This window comes from Podarcis tiliguerta (genome assembly GCF_965153285.1).
Source record: "Podarcis tiliguerta genome assembly, chromosome: 1".
Lineage (NCBI taxonomy): Eukaryota > Metazoa > Chordata > Lepidosauria > Squamata > Lacertidae > Podarcis > Podarcis tiliguerta.
In genome coordinates, this window is record NC_139534.1 from 86,306,565 (window position 1) to 86,321,318 (window position 14,754).

The 14,754-nt window shown below is 41.2% G+C and overlaps 1 protein-coding gene across 50 annotated transcripts in view; it reads left to right on the plus strand.

Moving 5' to 3' along the window:
* The window catches only part of MADD (MAP kinase activating death domain), a 79,181-nt gene that overhangs the window by 34,211 nt on the left and 30,216 nt on the right, over nucleotides 1-14,754 (plus strand). For 16 of the 50 annotated variants that reach the window (XM_083456326.1, XM_083456313.1, XM_083456290.1 and 13 more), the window contains 7 exons: nucleotides 796-1,076; nucleotides 1,813-1,952; nucleotides 6,566-6,667; nucleotides 9,444-9,546; nucleotides 10,434-10,620; nucleotides 12,221-12,371; nucleotides 14,109-14,315. In XM_083456326.1, coding sequence (XP_083312452.1) covers nucleotides 796-1,076; nucleotides 1,813-1,952; nucleotides 6,566-6,667; nucleotides 9,444-9,546; nucleotides 10,434-10,620; nucleotides 12,221-12,371; nucleotides 14,109-14,315 — 1,171 coding nt within the window. Of the gene's footprint in view, nucleotides 1-795; nucleotides 1,077-1,812; nucleotides 1,953-6,565; nucleotides 6,668-7,557; nucleotides 7,597-8,940; nucleotides 9,001-9,443; nucleotides 9,547-10,433; nucleotides 10,621-12,220; nucleotides 12,372-14,108; nucleotides 14,316-14,754 lie in introns of all 50 variants that reach the window. The other 34 variants (XM_083456277.1, XM_083456305.1, XM_083456279.1 and 31 more) reach the window with 3 other exon arrangements.

The following is a 14,754-nucleotide window of genomic DNA, read 5'->3' on the forward strand; positions in this document are numbered from 1 at the left end:
ATGATCCATAACACTAAGCCAAGGATTTTGCTTTTTTCCCTTCCTAGCTCTTGTGGGGAGAAGCAAACTGGGCATGATTGGCTCGTGTATGGGAAGCCATGGTTTATGACTTACCGTGATGTGAAAACATGGTCAATGTGACTAGAGAAAAGTAGATGACAGTGAATTTATGTCACTATTATGTATTTGAGATATGTCACAATTACGTATTTGATATAAAAGTATGGTGAACAGCAGTCATATGGTTCATTCCTAACTAATAAAAGACAGGTGCTCACACATTCATATTCTCCAAGCCAATAGGAATGCTTAAAAAAATTAAAATCTGAGAGCGGGGAAGTAGACTGGTTATGATATATAATTATTGGATTTTATGTGAAATAAGTATTATACATAGATCTGTATGGAAGCCCTGTGAACAACACTGTACCTAGGATGAAATTTTTCAAATGAGCAGCCATGTTTCTTTAGAGGTAGTGATGAGCTAGTACAGTGATGAAATCATTAGACAATATTTGAGACAATTTAAGAAGTGTTAGAAAATGGACGAACGTTTAATATTAATACAGTTTATTATATAGAAAACAGCTGGTCTGATGTGGGAAATAAATTGTGAAATGTTAGACATGGGAGACAAAATTGCAGAGAGATGATGTAAGCTCATTTAGTATAGGCAATGTTAGAAATAAAGATAACAATTGGCCTTCAGAATCTTAGGGTCCTTTTGCGCCTGACACCAGCTGTTATGTGGATATGTATTTGTAGACAAATTGGATTTTTGTTTGTTTTACAAAGGAGTCTGCTGATTCAGCAGAGATGGAGGAGAAGATGGTAGCTGGATTTTCAAATCACCTTCCCAGTCTGCCTTTACAACCAAGCTTTCCCAAAATGAGTGTTGAACGTCGTGATAGTGAGAATCCAGCAAACAGTTTGAGTTCCGTGGATGGAATGGTGAAGAAAAGAGAGTATGATAACCCATACTTTGAACCACAGTATGGGTTCCCAGCAGAGGAAGAAGAGGATGAACAGGAAGAAAGCTATACACCAAAGTTCAATCAGAACCTCAATGGCAATCGGTGAGATATCACTAAATTCAGGACTCCATGAAGGCCACACTGGAATTTTACTAATTGTGCTTTACTATTTACTATTTGTGCTTAGTGCCATGCATTACCCTCAGAAAATCCCCCTGCAGTTCAGATGTCTTCTAATGATTTTCTTAGGTCTTTATCGTATTCCCTCAGACCTAGAGGGATATATATTAAACACATCAGCATTTCAGGACCCACAGTATCAAGGAAGCTTCTGTTCTCTGGTGCAGTCCTGCACCACTTGGGGGAACACATGAAGGAAGGATCTATGTGGGTTTTCCCCATGTGACAGCCAGCTGGTATGGACAATGACAACTTGGAGGGGAAAGTCTCATGATTTGGCCACATAGTTACAGTATTCACAACCACATATGTAGCAGCTTGGGACCACAACACTTTGATGAGTCCCTGTATTGAGTGGGACATATAATTACTTGGGGAAGAGGCCTGTAATTATTCTCTTGAAAATATCCCAAGATGTTTACTGTTCTGGTTGATGGGTGGTACTTGGAATCTGCAGATTACTTCTCTGTTGCCTTTGTTTTCATACTTGCTCTATCTATTCTAAAATAGGCATCAGTTGACATGGCAACTGCCAAACTGACACCACAGCTAAATCAGATGTTTGTGTTACTGATATGAGATGGGTCGCAACAATTTTTTCAGTTGCAGGATACATAACGATGCCAACAATGTAACACCGTTGTCTTTTCTTTTATAGGCCTCTGCAGCCTCTGCGCCCCAACAGCTTAAAGCTAGGCAACGAGTCTGATGCGGAATCGGATTCCCATGCCAGTTCCCCAAATTCTACAATATCCAACAACAGCAGTGAAGGTTTTGGGGGCATTATGTCCTTTGCCAGTATGTATAATTGTTTCTTATTTGCAAATTTGAACAGCAGGTGGGAAGAAAGTGGGGAAGAGACCCACAGAAAGAAGAATACTTAATGGAAATAAAGTATTTGACCCAAAAGCACCAACCCTGTGAAAGTCATTGGCTATTGCTTAATACATGACATTCATCTACTGCTTGCATCTTTTGCAAAAGCAGAAGCAAGGGAAGCAGCAGGAGTCTTGGCTTAGTAGAGAAGAAGAGGGACTGGGTTTGGTTAAATGTTAGCACTAGGGAGCAGACCTTGGAATTGGGAGCTGGGAATTAGTCTGGGTAGCTCAGAGAGCAACGTTGGTGTGCTTGGTGCCAAATTGAATGAAGTGTACTAATCAGTACTAATAGTCGCTTACTCAGTACTAATAGTATGCTCTGTCCTCTGTGACCCTTAATATTTACATTTTGCTTCTGCTTTCACAATTGCTGAGGTTTGCAGGTATAATAAACCACATGCAAAGGCTATAGCAGGAACTGGTGTGAAGAAGAAGATGATGATTTTCATTTACATTTTGCCCTTCCTTCTAAAGGAGCTCAGGGTGGTGCACAACATAAAAAATACAGTGGATAATTAAAAATAGTATAACAAAGCAGCATGATAACAGTACTGTTCAATCTCAGAACCAATTTATGGCCAAAATGACAAAGTGGCAAAATATGTTTTTTTATTGTCTAAATAGTAACTATGTGCGGAACAAGACAAATTCCATGGGGAGGGAGTTTGTCAGTTGTGGATCTGCCACCAAGATGGGCCTATGAGGGAGGTGCTTTTCAATTTGCTTTGGCCTCAAGCTATTTGGGGCTTTATTACATCAGTACAAACACCTGAAATTTGCCCTAGTAGCTCACAGACAGTCAGTGCTCTGATGATTGCTGTAAAACGATCCCATCTACTTCCCCTATTTAACAGCCTTGCTGTCACATTCTTCAGTTGGTGCTGCTTCTGGGCTGTCTTTAAGGGTAACCTCAGGTTAGGTATGGAAGAATCTATTAGTTTTGGTTCTCTCAGTTCATTTTACCAATCTTCTCTGCACTTCCCCACATTTCTGAAACAATTTGCAATAAATTAAGAAAAAAAGCCCTGTGAAAATGCTTCACGATTTTAGCCTGAATTTCTCCTCATAAACACATATTTGTATATACTTTTGATTGCTGTCCACATTTCTGAAAGCAAATTCTCCTAATATGATGCATTTTGTATGTTATTTTCACTAATATAGTCATTTCTATGCAATTTCATATATTCATTTTTGTAAATGTTGGTTGGAGAACTGCATCACAAAATTCAGATAAGCGCAAATTTTGAGGGAAGACCGTTTCCCATATTGTTTTGAAAAGTGCAAATTTGATATTTTCAGCTTTAAATGTGAATTGAATCAAATTGCTCCCTTATCCCTCCCCTACATTTGTGAGGTTATTAGTACATGAATTATTGATTTCAGGCTATCCTGGTCAAACAGCGTCTTTAGATGGTTAATCAGTCATAGTTGATCACTGAGGCCACCTGTGTCTCCAATGGCAGGTTTGAATCAAGAACACCCATGCTATGTGCCTGTTCTTTCATGGGGAGTCTCCCTAATTCCTGGACTTGGACCACCTACCTATAGCGCTTCCATCTTACAATGATTCACCTTCAGATTAATGGCTCTCACTGAGTCCATCACTGCCCCTAGGCACCAGTCCTGCACAGCCTCTCCTGATTCAGATGGAATAGAGAGTGGGAGAGCTGACTGTCTTAAGCACATTGATGGCACTGATCCCTAAATTCCAGGATGAGTTGTTCCAGTGGTTCCATATAGACATTAAACAGCAAGGGGGTGGGTGGAGATGGACCTTTGCTGGATTCCACAGGACATAGTGCCATGGAATTGAGCAGATGTTCCACACTCATTTCATGACATCCTGAAAAGTTAAGCCCTTCATAGCTTTGGAATCAGCTTTGGGCATTGAGATCTTCTGGTGGGACCTGTTCCATGAACTTTCTTCAACTGGGATGAGTGAGGTTGACAGAAACTAGCAACAAGACATGTTTGGTGATGGGCCCTAGTTATGTAGTGCTCTTTTCTACAAGGATTGTGTTGCTAGCTCCTTTTTGAAATTAATTCAGATAGGGCACAAACCCTATTCAGGTGGTGTTCTCATGCAATAGAGGAATCACTGTAGCTGGGATGTGCTAGTTAACTTTGCACAGCCCCACTGCTTTCCTTGTATGGCAAACAACTGCAGTGTGCAGCCTACTGTATTTGTCCTAGATCTCCATGCACTTAAAGTTCCATGCTTGCAGATATTTGCCCTCCAAAACACCAACAATGGAGGGGCAGGAGATGAGAATGCGGTGGAAGGGAGAGAGTTAGCTCAGGTCTTCCCTCATTTGTTTCCAATCACGTCAGGTGAGCAACATTGTCATAGGGCTACTAATTCTCCTGTTCAATAGTACTGCTGTCTCAAAAATAGTGGTTCACCTGTGTTTTGTGTTGGGTCCCTCTCCCTTTGAACAATCAGGTAGTGCACCAATTGTACCTGTTCCTGGAGAAGGCAGATAATAGCCGAAGTTGTGTATGCACTGGTTACATCAAGTCTGAACTATTATAAGGTGCCTTAAGTGGATTGCCTGGGGAAAATGTACAGAAGCTACAACTAGTGCAAAAACCAGCAAACAAAATTTAGGCATGACTCAGATTTTGGGGGAGAGTGAGAGCTCATCCACACTTACCTTTGGCTCCGCACTTTCTAATCACAGGTGTGTGCTTTAAAGCTCCATGTCTGAGCACTTTTTCCCCCTCCAGAGCTTTCCCCAGGAAAACCCACTCTTTAATACTGAATTTGAACAAATGGCAATTCCGATTTGCCATTTGCTCCAATTCAACGATAAAGAGTGGGAAAAGGCTGGGGTAAAAAACAAGAGTGCTTGGACACAGTGCCTTGAAGTGCAAACCTCTGCCTAGAAATATGGCACAAAGGAAGTCTGGATGAGCTCTTACTCTATCAATTTAACTGGCTTCTGGTCTGTTTCAGAGCCCAGTTTAAAGAGCTGGTTACTTAAAGCCTTGGGCCAATAAACTTGAATGAGCTACTCTGGTTACCACTTGTCATTTTTTCCACAATAGCACCCAGGCTGGGTGATCTGGGTGGCTGCCTCTCTAGTGTCATTTAGACATCAGCTAAAAAAATGTTGTTCCAGCAGGTCTGTGGTCTCACATGCTCTTGATCCTGCCTAACCATTGTGTTAGTTCCCAGTCTTTTTTAAAGCTGAATTTTATCTGCTGTGTCGATTTGATGTTTTAAAAGATTTGAATGTTAACTGCCTTGCACATTTTAAGAATGAGATAGTGGAATGTAAATGATGGAATGTCACGATTTTGAATTAAATACATTCATTTCATTGAGTAAACAAAATGGAGAAGTAGAGGAACAGGATAAACAAGTGAAGTGTTTATTCTGCCTCCTCCTCCCCTTGTCTCATTTCAAAAATAACTTCATGAGTTGTAGCATAAGTAAGGAACTATTCCGTTTCTCATAGAGAGAGAGAGAGAGCCTGCTGTTGAGGGCAAAACTACACATGATGCTAAATGTGGTAACATGCAGATTTTTGAAATTGAAATGGTATCAGGTGATGGGGGGCTGCTAATTTTGGGGATCAAACCTCCTTCCTCCTCCTAGGACTGTCATTTGCTGGGACCCACATGCCCCAGCAAAGCTCACTGGGACTCATGCCCTGGTTCCACCCCTGTACCTGCCATCCTTTGCCTACCTGGTAGTGGTGCTTCTATGGCCACAGCCTTCACCTTGAGCACTTGGAAAGTGGTGGCGCCCGCTCTGAGGAATGCCCTTCCATCAGATGTCAAGGAAAGAAACAACTATCTGACTTTTAGAAGATATCTAAAGGCAGCCCTGTTTAGGGATGTTTTTAATGTTTGATGTTTTATCGTGTTTTTAATATTCTGTTGGGAACCGCCCAGAGTGGCTGGGAAACCCAGCCAGATGGGTGGGGTATAAATGTTGTTGTTGTTATTTTCACAAGGGAAGGGGAGGCTGGCAGGCTGTCCCATCCCTTCCCTCTGGGTGTTTGTAAGAGGAAGGAGGAGGCTACTAACAACTTACCCTGCCCTTCACGTGAAAGCTTACTTTATAGCCAAAAGTACATAGTGACCTGGAAGCCAAGTAGCTGCCCAACTTGTGGCCTGTTACAGGGCTGCTTCCACTATGAATATGCCCATGGAAAAGGAGGATGACAATGCTGGCTTCTGCAGAAGCAATGCCATTGGAAGACCCAAGTGATGACAGGCACTGGGAAGGGCCCAGTAAGTGCTGAAGGGGCCATGAAGGGCAGCCCGTCAGGCCTATCTTTTCTACTGTGGTCCTGATGAAATCCCTCTTCTGAAACTGGAATTTCTTGGGGTGGGGGAATTCCCCATTAGTGCCCACCAGCTGATGCTACCTGCATGTTTAAAAATCTTTATGCTGCATTTAAGGTCATGTCTAGTTTATCTCAGAGTGCAGAAAGCTGTTCAGATGTAAACTGCACAGTAAGTTTCTGAATGAGATAAGGGGATGATTAGATCACTTGATTTATTTTATTTTTGTTATAGGTAGCCTATACAAGAACCACAGCACAAGCTTTAGTCTGTCCAATTTAGCCCTTCCAACCAAAGCTGGGAGAGACAAAAACACTCCATTTCCTAGCCTGAAAGGTAATCGCTTTTCCTTGCCTTTTACTGCTCTCAGAATCCCTTTGATTGCCAAGCAGTCACAGAATTACATCCAACCCTTAAAAAAAAAATCATTTTGGGAAACCAGGCATTCTAGAATTAGGAATTAATTTTGGGTGATGCTTCAGATTTATTAAACAGAATTCTTCAAGTGACTATTAATTACACTTTTTTGTATGGAAGGGAGTATTATTTTTGGTCTGTCTTTATTTTAACGCACCGGCTGTACGAAATGCCCTTTGGTGGAAAGAGAGTTTGCATAAAGTGAATGCAAAGTCTTAATCCGCTGGACTGATTTAATTTCACAGACCCCACATGGAGGCTGCTGAAAAGCCCTTTCCCTGGCAACAGTCCATGTGGCAAGCATAGCCTTAGTGTGTGTGTGTTGCCTCAGATGTATACAGCTGCATATCACTGCTGTTGGCTCTTTTGGCACATGGACACTGTCAGCCCAGATAGAGGGAGACCAACCTGGCAAGGATCTTTTCAACTTTTCACCAGTTACTTGAAACACTTTCATGGGAAAGGCTATCACGTTTAAATTGTCCCTTATCTAAAGGGCTAAAACTTACCTTAAGAGGAAAATTATTGAAAGCCTTTCATTTGGAGCAATAGGACTTAGCTAAGGTAGACTTCCTAAATCTGGAAAAATATGGAGTAGAATCTGTAGAAATTACTCCAGGTTATCTGTACTACAGTTGGTTTTAGTCATTGCTGTTGTTAAAGGAAAGATAATCTGTAATTTACCATTGTTTGATTTTGCATTGAATCTTTTTGGTTGCTCAGCTGGAAGAATGCTTTATTTTTAATAAGTTGTTTTTAATAAGTTGATTTTATTTATTTCTTCCCCCTCTCCATTTTCATCGGTAAAGATTACTTTAATCTGGAAGTGGGAAGGGATGTGGATGAAGGTTGGTATGATGTTTGCTGACCTTTGACCTTTTAGTAATAAAGGCCAAAAGTTAGTTTTGTGTTGCTGCATTGGACTTTGCTTTGGATAAGAGTTAACATTTTCTTAGGGGGGTGTGTGTGTGTGTGTGTAGAAAAACCAGAAACCAACGCAGAAGGACTGTGAGTAGTTTGGTGAAGACTCTGCATGGTCTCTGGGGATATTTCCATTTGGTCATATTCCTATATTTGTTTGTGCAGAGATCTTCTGTTAGCTAAACCTATTATTGATAACACACATTGGAAGAAAACAGTGATGGGTTTTTCCGTGTCTTTCCATGCTTTGTGTCTCATCTTCTGCAGTTTATTGTCATTTCTTGATGACTCTTGTTCCATGTGGCATCTCCAATTTTCTATAGGATAAAATTGTCAGTAATTTAGTCAGTTTCATATATAAAGAAAAATTTATAACCTGACTGACCTGACAGGTATCATACTAGTTGGGTGGTGGGGATGGCATGGTAGTAGATATTTAAGCGAGATTACCCTTAGGGGACCATTCCAACTCTACAATTTAATGATTTGTGTATGCCAGGTAAATATCAATTTTCTTAATGTTTGAATTCTTTGAGATACAAGATGGGTAGATGATATTTTTTCATTTCATTCATTGCCATTGTTTCATTACCCTTTTCAACTATTCATTAATGTTTAGTTTTATTTACCTTCCTTCATGTTCTGAAGGGAGATAAGCTTTATTTTTTGCAGTTCCTGTGAAATAAAAGATGACATTAATAATTCCTAAAATAGAAGCATTATTCCTGAATTGAATGGGGTTCAGAGTAACTTTTGAGCCTTCAAGTGACCTTAAATCAGGTTAGGACACATTTACAGTAGAAGTGAGAGCTTGTGGTTTTGTGTTTCGAAGCCATTAGGGTTGGGAAATTTGTTTCAAAATGTGCTTCTACAGAGATGATTGTTTTGAGTCTCTCTACCATACTGAATGAGCACAGCTAATGCTCACAAGGCATACAAGGCCAGTGCTAATCCCAGTGCTATTATTACAGACCCAAGGACCAAATCAAGAACAAGCACCATTACAGGTGGGCTGATAGAACAGGGAATGTAGGAATCCTCCCCTGCTACACTGGCTAGTTAATACCTCTTCCTTAAGTTTTCCTCCCACTTTCAGTTTATTCCCATTTAGCCATGGGGGAAGCTGTTATCTGGACCACCCCAATGTAGATGTTCCCCAACATTAATCTAGGGCTGTTTTTGAAAGAGAGGGGATTAATCAAGTAACTAATCAAATATAAAAATGGTGGTGATTTTGCAGTGCACTACTAATTGTTTATTTTGTGTCCCAGTATTTGGGCTAAATACTATAATGGAGATTATTACTGAAGCTGGGCCAGTAAGCAATGAAGGTGGGTTCCTTGCATTATGAACTGTGCATGACATACCAACTCCCAGCAAGCATTCTTGTGCCTGTCTTTTGGGCAATTTTTCCACTGGAAGCCAGTATCATGTGATTTCTACTAGTCACACTCCCGTAACACATTGCTTTTCCATATGTTGCCTAATCAGAAGATGGTTCTTGTGGCAGAAATGCATGCAGAGCAGCCAAACTCCTGCCTTTCACCTTCTGCTCTTGTTACCATCTTCTCTTTTGTCTCTGTCTCATTCCCATTACTGTTTTCTGCCGATGTATGATGCAATAATACAAAATATGCTGCTGCTTTTCCAAGTTTCTTTGTATGTCCATTTAATTAAGTGTTAGCTGACTTTTGTGTGTCTCATTGGTACTGTTCTTGGACTTAGGCATCCTTTTCAGTAACTGTTTTCTTGTTCTGCTTCCTCTCTTATTCAGGAAATAGACGAGCACTTGTGGATCAAAAGTCTTCTGTTATAAAGCACAGCCCGACAGTGAAAAGGGAGACTCCTTCACCACAGGGGCGAAGCAGTAATTCCAGGTAAAAGCATCTGCTTAGAGTTGCTGTACAATGCAAAATGAAGTTTATGTGGCATGCCCTGGGCAGTATGTCTGCTCTGAGCATAAGAAGATCTGGTGATGCTTGTAAAAAGAAAAATTAAAGAAGGTGACCTACCCTTTATCTTTGAACCTTACTGTAATGGATTACACAATTGATCAGTTCATGCAAGTTGCCTCCACTTAGTTTTGGCTGTTTCTGTCCCAGTAGATCTTGCACCGCATCCAACCCTATTCCAGTATATCTTGTGACTCTTGAAAGGTGCTTTTTAGGGAGGGTAGGAGGGACAATATGTTGAGGCCAGACTAGGAAACCCACTTTCACAAAATGTCTTCTGTTTGCACAAATAAGAAACAGCCAAATGCGGAAATAAAAGGAGGTATTAATGGTTAGACATATTACTGAGAAAAGTATAGGGATTGTAATTCATAACAAATGGAACACATCAACAGTGTGATGCTAGGTTTCAAGAGTCTAGTTTAGATGGGCAGCAGGAAACTTTGGCACAAAATGATAGTTAAAGGCTGTTTCTACTTTGCTGAGCCACAGATCTAGGCACAGCCCCATCTCTTCCTTTCTGCAGTGGCGCTCCACATGGCAGAAAGGGCTGGGGAAGTGTGATAGCCACAATTCGTACCCCAGTCTAGTTATTCCTGCTGCTCCACTTGGGTCAGTGATAGAGATATATAGCAGGATCCGATGCAGGTTGCATCAAGGATACCTAGCATATTATGGTTAGAGTTGAAGTCTGCATGGCTAAATACAGGTAGATTTATGTTGTGTCAGTATCCTATTGTAAAGTCTAATATACCTGTGGAAGTGTCCTGGAGGGTTATGCCCCTTATTGCTTGTGTATCCATATAATATAGTGAGAACCAGCAGTTCCTGAAAGAGGTAGTGCACAATGTCCTAGATGGACAAGGAGTTGGTTGGTTTCACATGAAGAGAGTCCGCCGTCTCCTGGAGAGTGAGCAGCTCCGTGTCTTTGTATTAAGCAAGCTTAATCGCACCATCCAATCGGAGGAAGATGCACGGCAGGATGTTGTCCAGGATGTGGTCAGTTCTCTGTTCCTCTTTCTTTTAAATGGTTTTATTTTGTATTTCTGCTGCAGTGCTCACAGTAAAACCATTACTAATAAATCGTAGATTACAAAGCAACAATAAGTTAAAAACCCAGTACTTAGAATATCAGAGGTCCAGTTAGACGAATGGTGTCTAGAATAAACATACCTTCATCACCTCCCAAAAGGCAAGCATGCTGCAAAGGGAAAGGTGCATCCCCCTAAGCAAGCTGTTTCTAAATCTAGGTGTCACAATAGAGAAACCTATTTCTCTCATGCCCATACAAAGGATGGGAAGGGAACGTGGGAGGGCCTTTGAAGTGCTGCAGAGTTCCTGGGTAAAATGGGAAGAAGTAATTCTGAAACAATCTTGTTACCATGCCATATAGGGCTTTAGAGCAAGGCAGAGAAATGAGCCTGGAAACCAGTTGATAATCAGGGCAGTTGATGAAAGACCAGGGTGACATCATTCTCATCTCCCTTAATGGGAGTGAGTATACTGCTTCATTGGGATCAGGAAATGCAGACAAGAGGTAGAGCTTGGTGTCATCTGGATACTGATGATACCCAAGCCAAAAGCTCAGGGTGACTTCAACCAGACATGTTAAGCAGCATGGAGGACAAGATGGGCCATTGAAGCACTCCATAAGCTGAGTAGTAGACCTTCTGAGACCCTTGTGAGGTGGGGTGGTGGTGATGAGGGAGACCAGAGCCACTACAGAGCTGTGCCTCTCAACTCCATCCTTTCTCAGTGGCCCAGATGGGTGCCATGGCTGACAATACTGAAAGCTGCTGAGAGATCTAGGCGAATCAACAGGGTCAGATGCCTCATGCCCATCTTTTGGTATAGATCATCTACCAAAGTGACCAAGGCCATTTTTGTTCCAAATACCAGCTCAGAAACCAGATTAGAAAGGATCCTAACAATCAGAAAGGGTATCCAACCAAACAGTTCTACTAGCACAAGCACTTTCGGCTGTGTAATGGAACTTCCTCTCTCTTCTCCCCATGCACCTGTGTGACCCCTAGATCTGCTGTGGAGAGTTGAGGGAAACCAAGAAGACCTAGAACTGATTACACTGAAGTAACTTACTGAAAAAAGGCAAATTAAAAACAGGATGAAAGCTACTGAGATCAGTGGGATTGGGTGAGATTGAGTAATGGTTTTTCTAGGGAGGCTTCACAACAGTTTGCTTAAGTGCTGTCAGAACCTCCCCCTACTTGAAAGAGCATTTGCACAGAGTTAGTTAACAGAGGTAATTCTATAAAGATAAATTCTCTTTTAGGTACAGAAATAGCTCTGTAGTAGAGCACATGTTTGTATGCAAAAGGTCCCAGGTTCAGTCTCTGGTATCTTGAGGTGTGGTGTCTGAAACATTGGTGAGTTGCATAGAGAATACTAAGCTAGAGGAACTATTGGCCTGACTTGGTACAGAGCAGCTTCCTATGGTCCTAAGCTGAAGGAGGCGTAGTTAAGCTGCAGAAAATTACTTAGAATGCAAGGGAATTATGGCTTACTTTAGTGGAAGTTAATGAGCTGAAACAGGTTCCTAATAAATGACGCATCCTCACCCTTATGAATGTTTCCATTGTAGGAGATCAGCCGCAAGGTTTATAAAGGGATGTTGGATTTGCTGAAATGTACTGTGTCAAGCCTTGAGCAGTCATATGCAAATGCTGGACTTGGGGGAATGGCAAGTGTCTTTGGTCTGCTGGAAATAGCTCATACTCACTACTATAACAAAGGTAAGAGAATGGGATAAACTAATGAAATATATAAAATAAATAAATGAATGTAAATCTGTGAAATGCCCTACTTGTTGTAGAGCTGAGCTAGTCTGACTTTCTGGCACAACCAATAATCACATTTATTTTATCACATCTTTATGTACCATGTAAAATAAATTTATTGGAATAAGTATTTTGAATTGCATCTATAATAAGTACAAATAGTTTCATGGAGAAAATGATTAATGTATTTTCAGTCAACTCTGGTACAGAATGCCGTTACTTTGTTTTCAATGGCACACCCAAATGTTTGTCTGAATTAATTTCATTTCAGCAGTTCAGCCATGAGAAAAAGTGCAAATATTTAGCTGCTTAAGGAAAAGGCACTTATTTATTTATTAAGCACAGTGGGGATGATACAGTTGTATATAAGGGCCATGGTGTGTATATAAATAGCAGGTGTGGGGAACCATTGGCCCTCCAGATATTCCTGAACTACACCTCCCTTCAGTACATTACAGTTGAACTCAGAGACATTGAATAGTAATTTGTAAGATTGCATATATATCTCCAAGATTGATTTGAGACTGTACATATTTTCTTTGAGTCTGTATTATTTTGGGTTATATTATGCTTTGCATTGAGATATTTAGTGCATAATATACTTTCATTTTGCATACAGAGCTTGTGCTTGATGAGAACTACAGCTCCCATCATCACTGACCATGCTTGCTGGGAGTTGTAATTCAGCAACATATGGAGGGCCAGTCATTCCCCGCTCCTGTTACCCAGCTTCTTGCCTTATCAAGCTTATGATGGCGGGGGGGGGGAGGACACATTATATACAGGGAGCTTCTGGCACCCATTCAAATTTTACTGGAGGCTGAGAAATTTTAAAAAGTACATCCTGTTGGTGGAGTGTGGGAGGTGAGAGGGTTGCAATGAGCAGTCTGCAGTATGATCTAAAACTAGTATCCATGTTGTGCCCCAGCACAATTGGTTTTTCTTTACATTTTGAAACTTGCCATGAGAACTAGAAAGACGAAGAGCTGGAATTATTAATAATTATTAGTAAAGTAAAGATAAAGGACCCCTAGACAGTTAAGTCCAGTCAAAGGCAACTATGGGGTGTGGTGCTCATCGCGCTTCAGGCCGTGGGAGTTGGCATTTGTCCACAGACAGCTTCCTGGGCCATGTGGCCAGCATCACTAAACCGCTTCTGGCACAGCAGAACACTGTGATGGAAACCAGAGCGCATGGAAACGCCGTTTACCTTCCCACAGCAGCGATACCTATTTATCTACTTGCACTGGTATGCTTTCAAACTGCTAGGTTGGCAGAAGCTGGGACAGAGCAAAGGGATTCCCTTATGAGATGTAGTTTGATATTGCCCAGTATTAAATTTGTTTAAATCCATAACATAGTACTACTTACTGGATCTTAGACTTTCCTGCAGAAAGTCTTCTGAAGCAAATTTTAGCCAGTCAATCTTGTGTGAGAAATGTACTTTGAGGTACTGGGTACGAAGCCTTCAGACCCTGTGTTTTGAGCACTGCTTTTGAACATTGATTTTGAGATCTAAATGTGAGAGCTGTTTTTTCATTATCTGTAAACAAATGGTTAACGCCATCTGAACCATCTTTTTCTTCTGTACTCTTCTCCCATTTTTTTTCTTAATCCTTCCATTTTTACCATTGCTGGTATGTGTTTTTCTTTTTTTGGCTGCTGATTTCTCTCTCCTCCTTTCTTTTAAAGAGCCAGAAAAAAGAAAACGAAGCCCAACAGAAGGAGCAATCACTCCGGTTGGCAAGGACCCTATGTTAGCCACGAGGGTTGAACCGAAACCCAAGGTGCAACTGCCAGTGCCCCAGCTCATGCCAAGGGCCCCAAGCCCTGCAGGGAAAGGGCCGAGGGAGTTTGACACAAGGAGTCTAAAGGAGGAAAATTTTGTAGCTTCTATTGGTGTGTATTTATGTGTATATGGAATGCAGGAAATGGTGCACTGCATTAGAATCTGATTGCATCTTTCCCATTGAAACATTTGCCTTATCATTGCTGCAGTAATGTGCTTCACTCTCACTCGGACTGCAAAGACTATTCATATATGCTCTTCTCACAGCTTGGAGAAATATTGGCTAAGCATTTCTGGTGTTTCTATGCTTTTTGGAATTTTATGGCCAGGCTAGTGGAGATAGCCATATGATGCTGGCATAGGGAACTTTAATCATTGTTCACATAGTCTCACAGGCAGAATAGTCTGGTCTGTAATGGAAACAGTTTCTTGGGAGTGTGTGCACCAGGGACTAGTTGCCAAAAAAACAAATTACTATCGAGAGGAAAATGGCCCAGTCCTATGCCATTGATTTCTGGGGATCTGCTCCCAAGTACAAGTGTGCAGGAT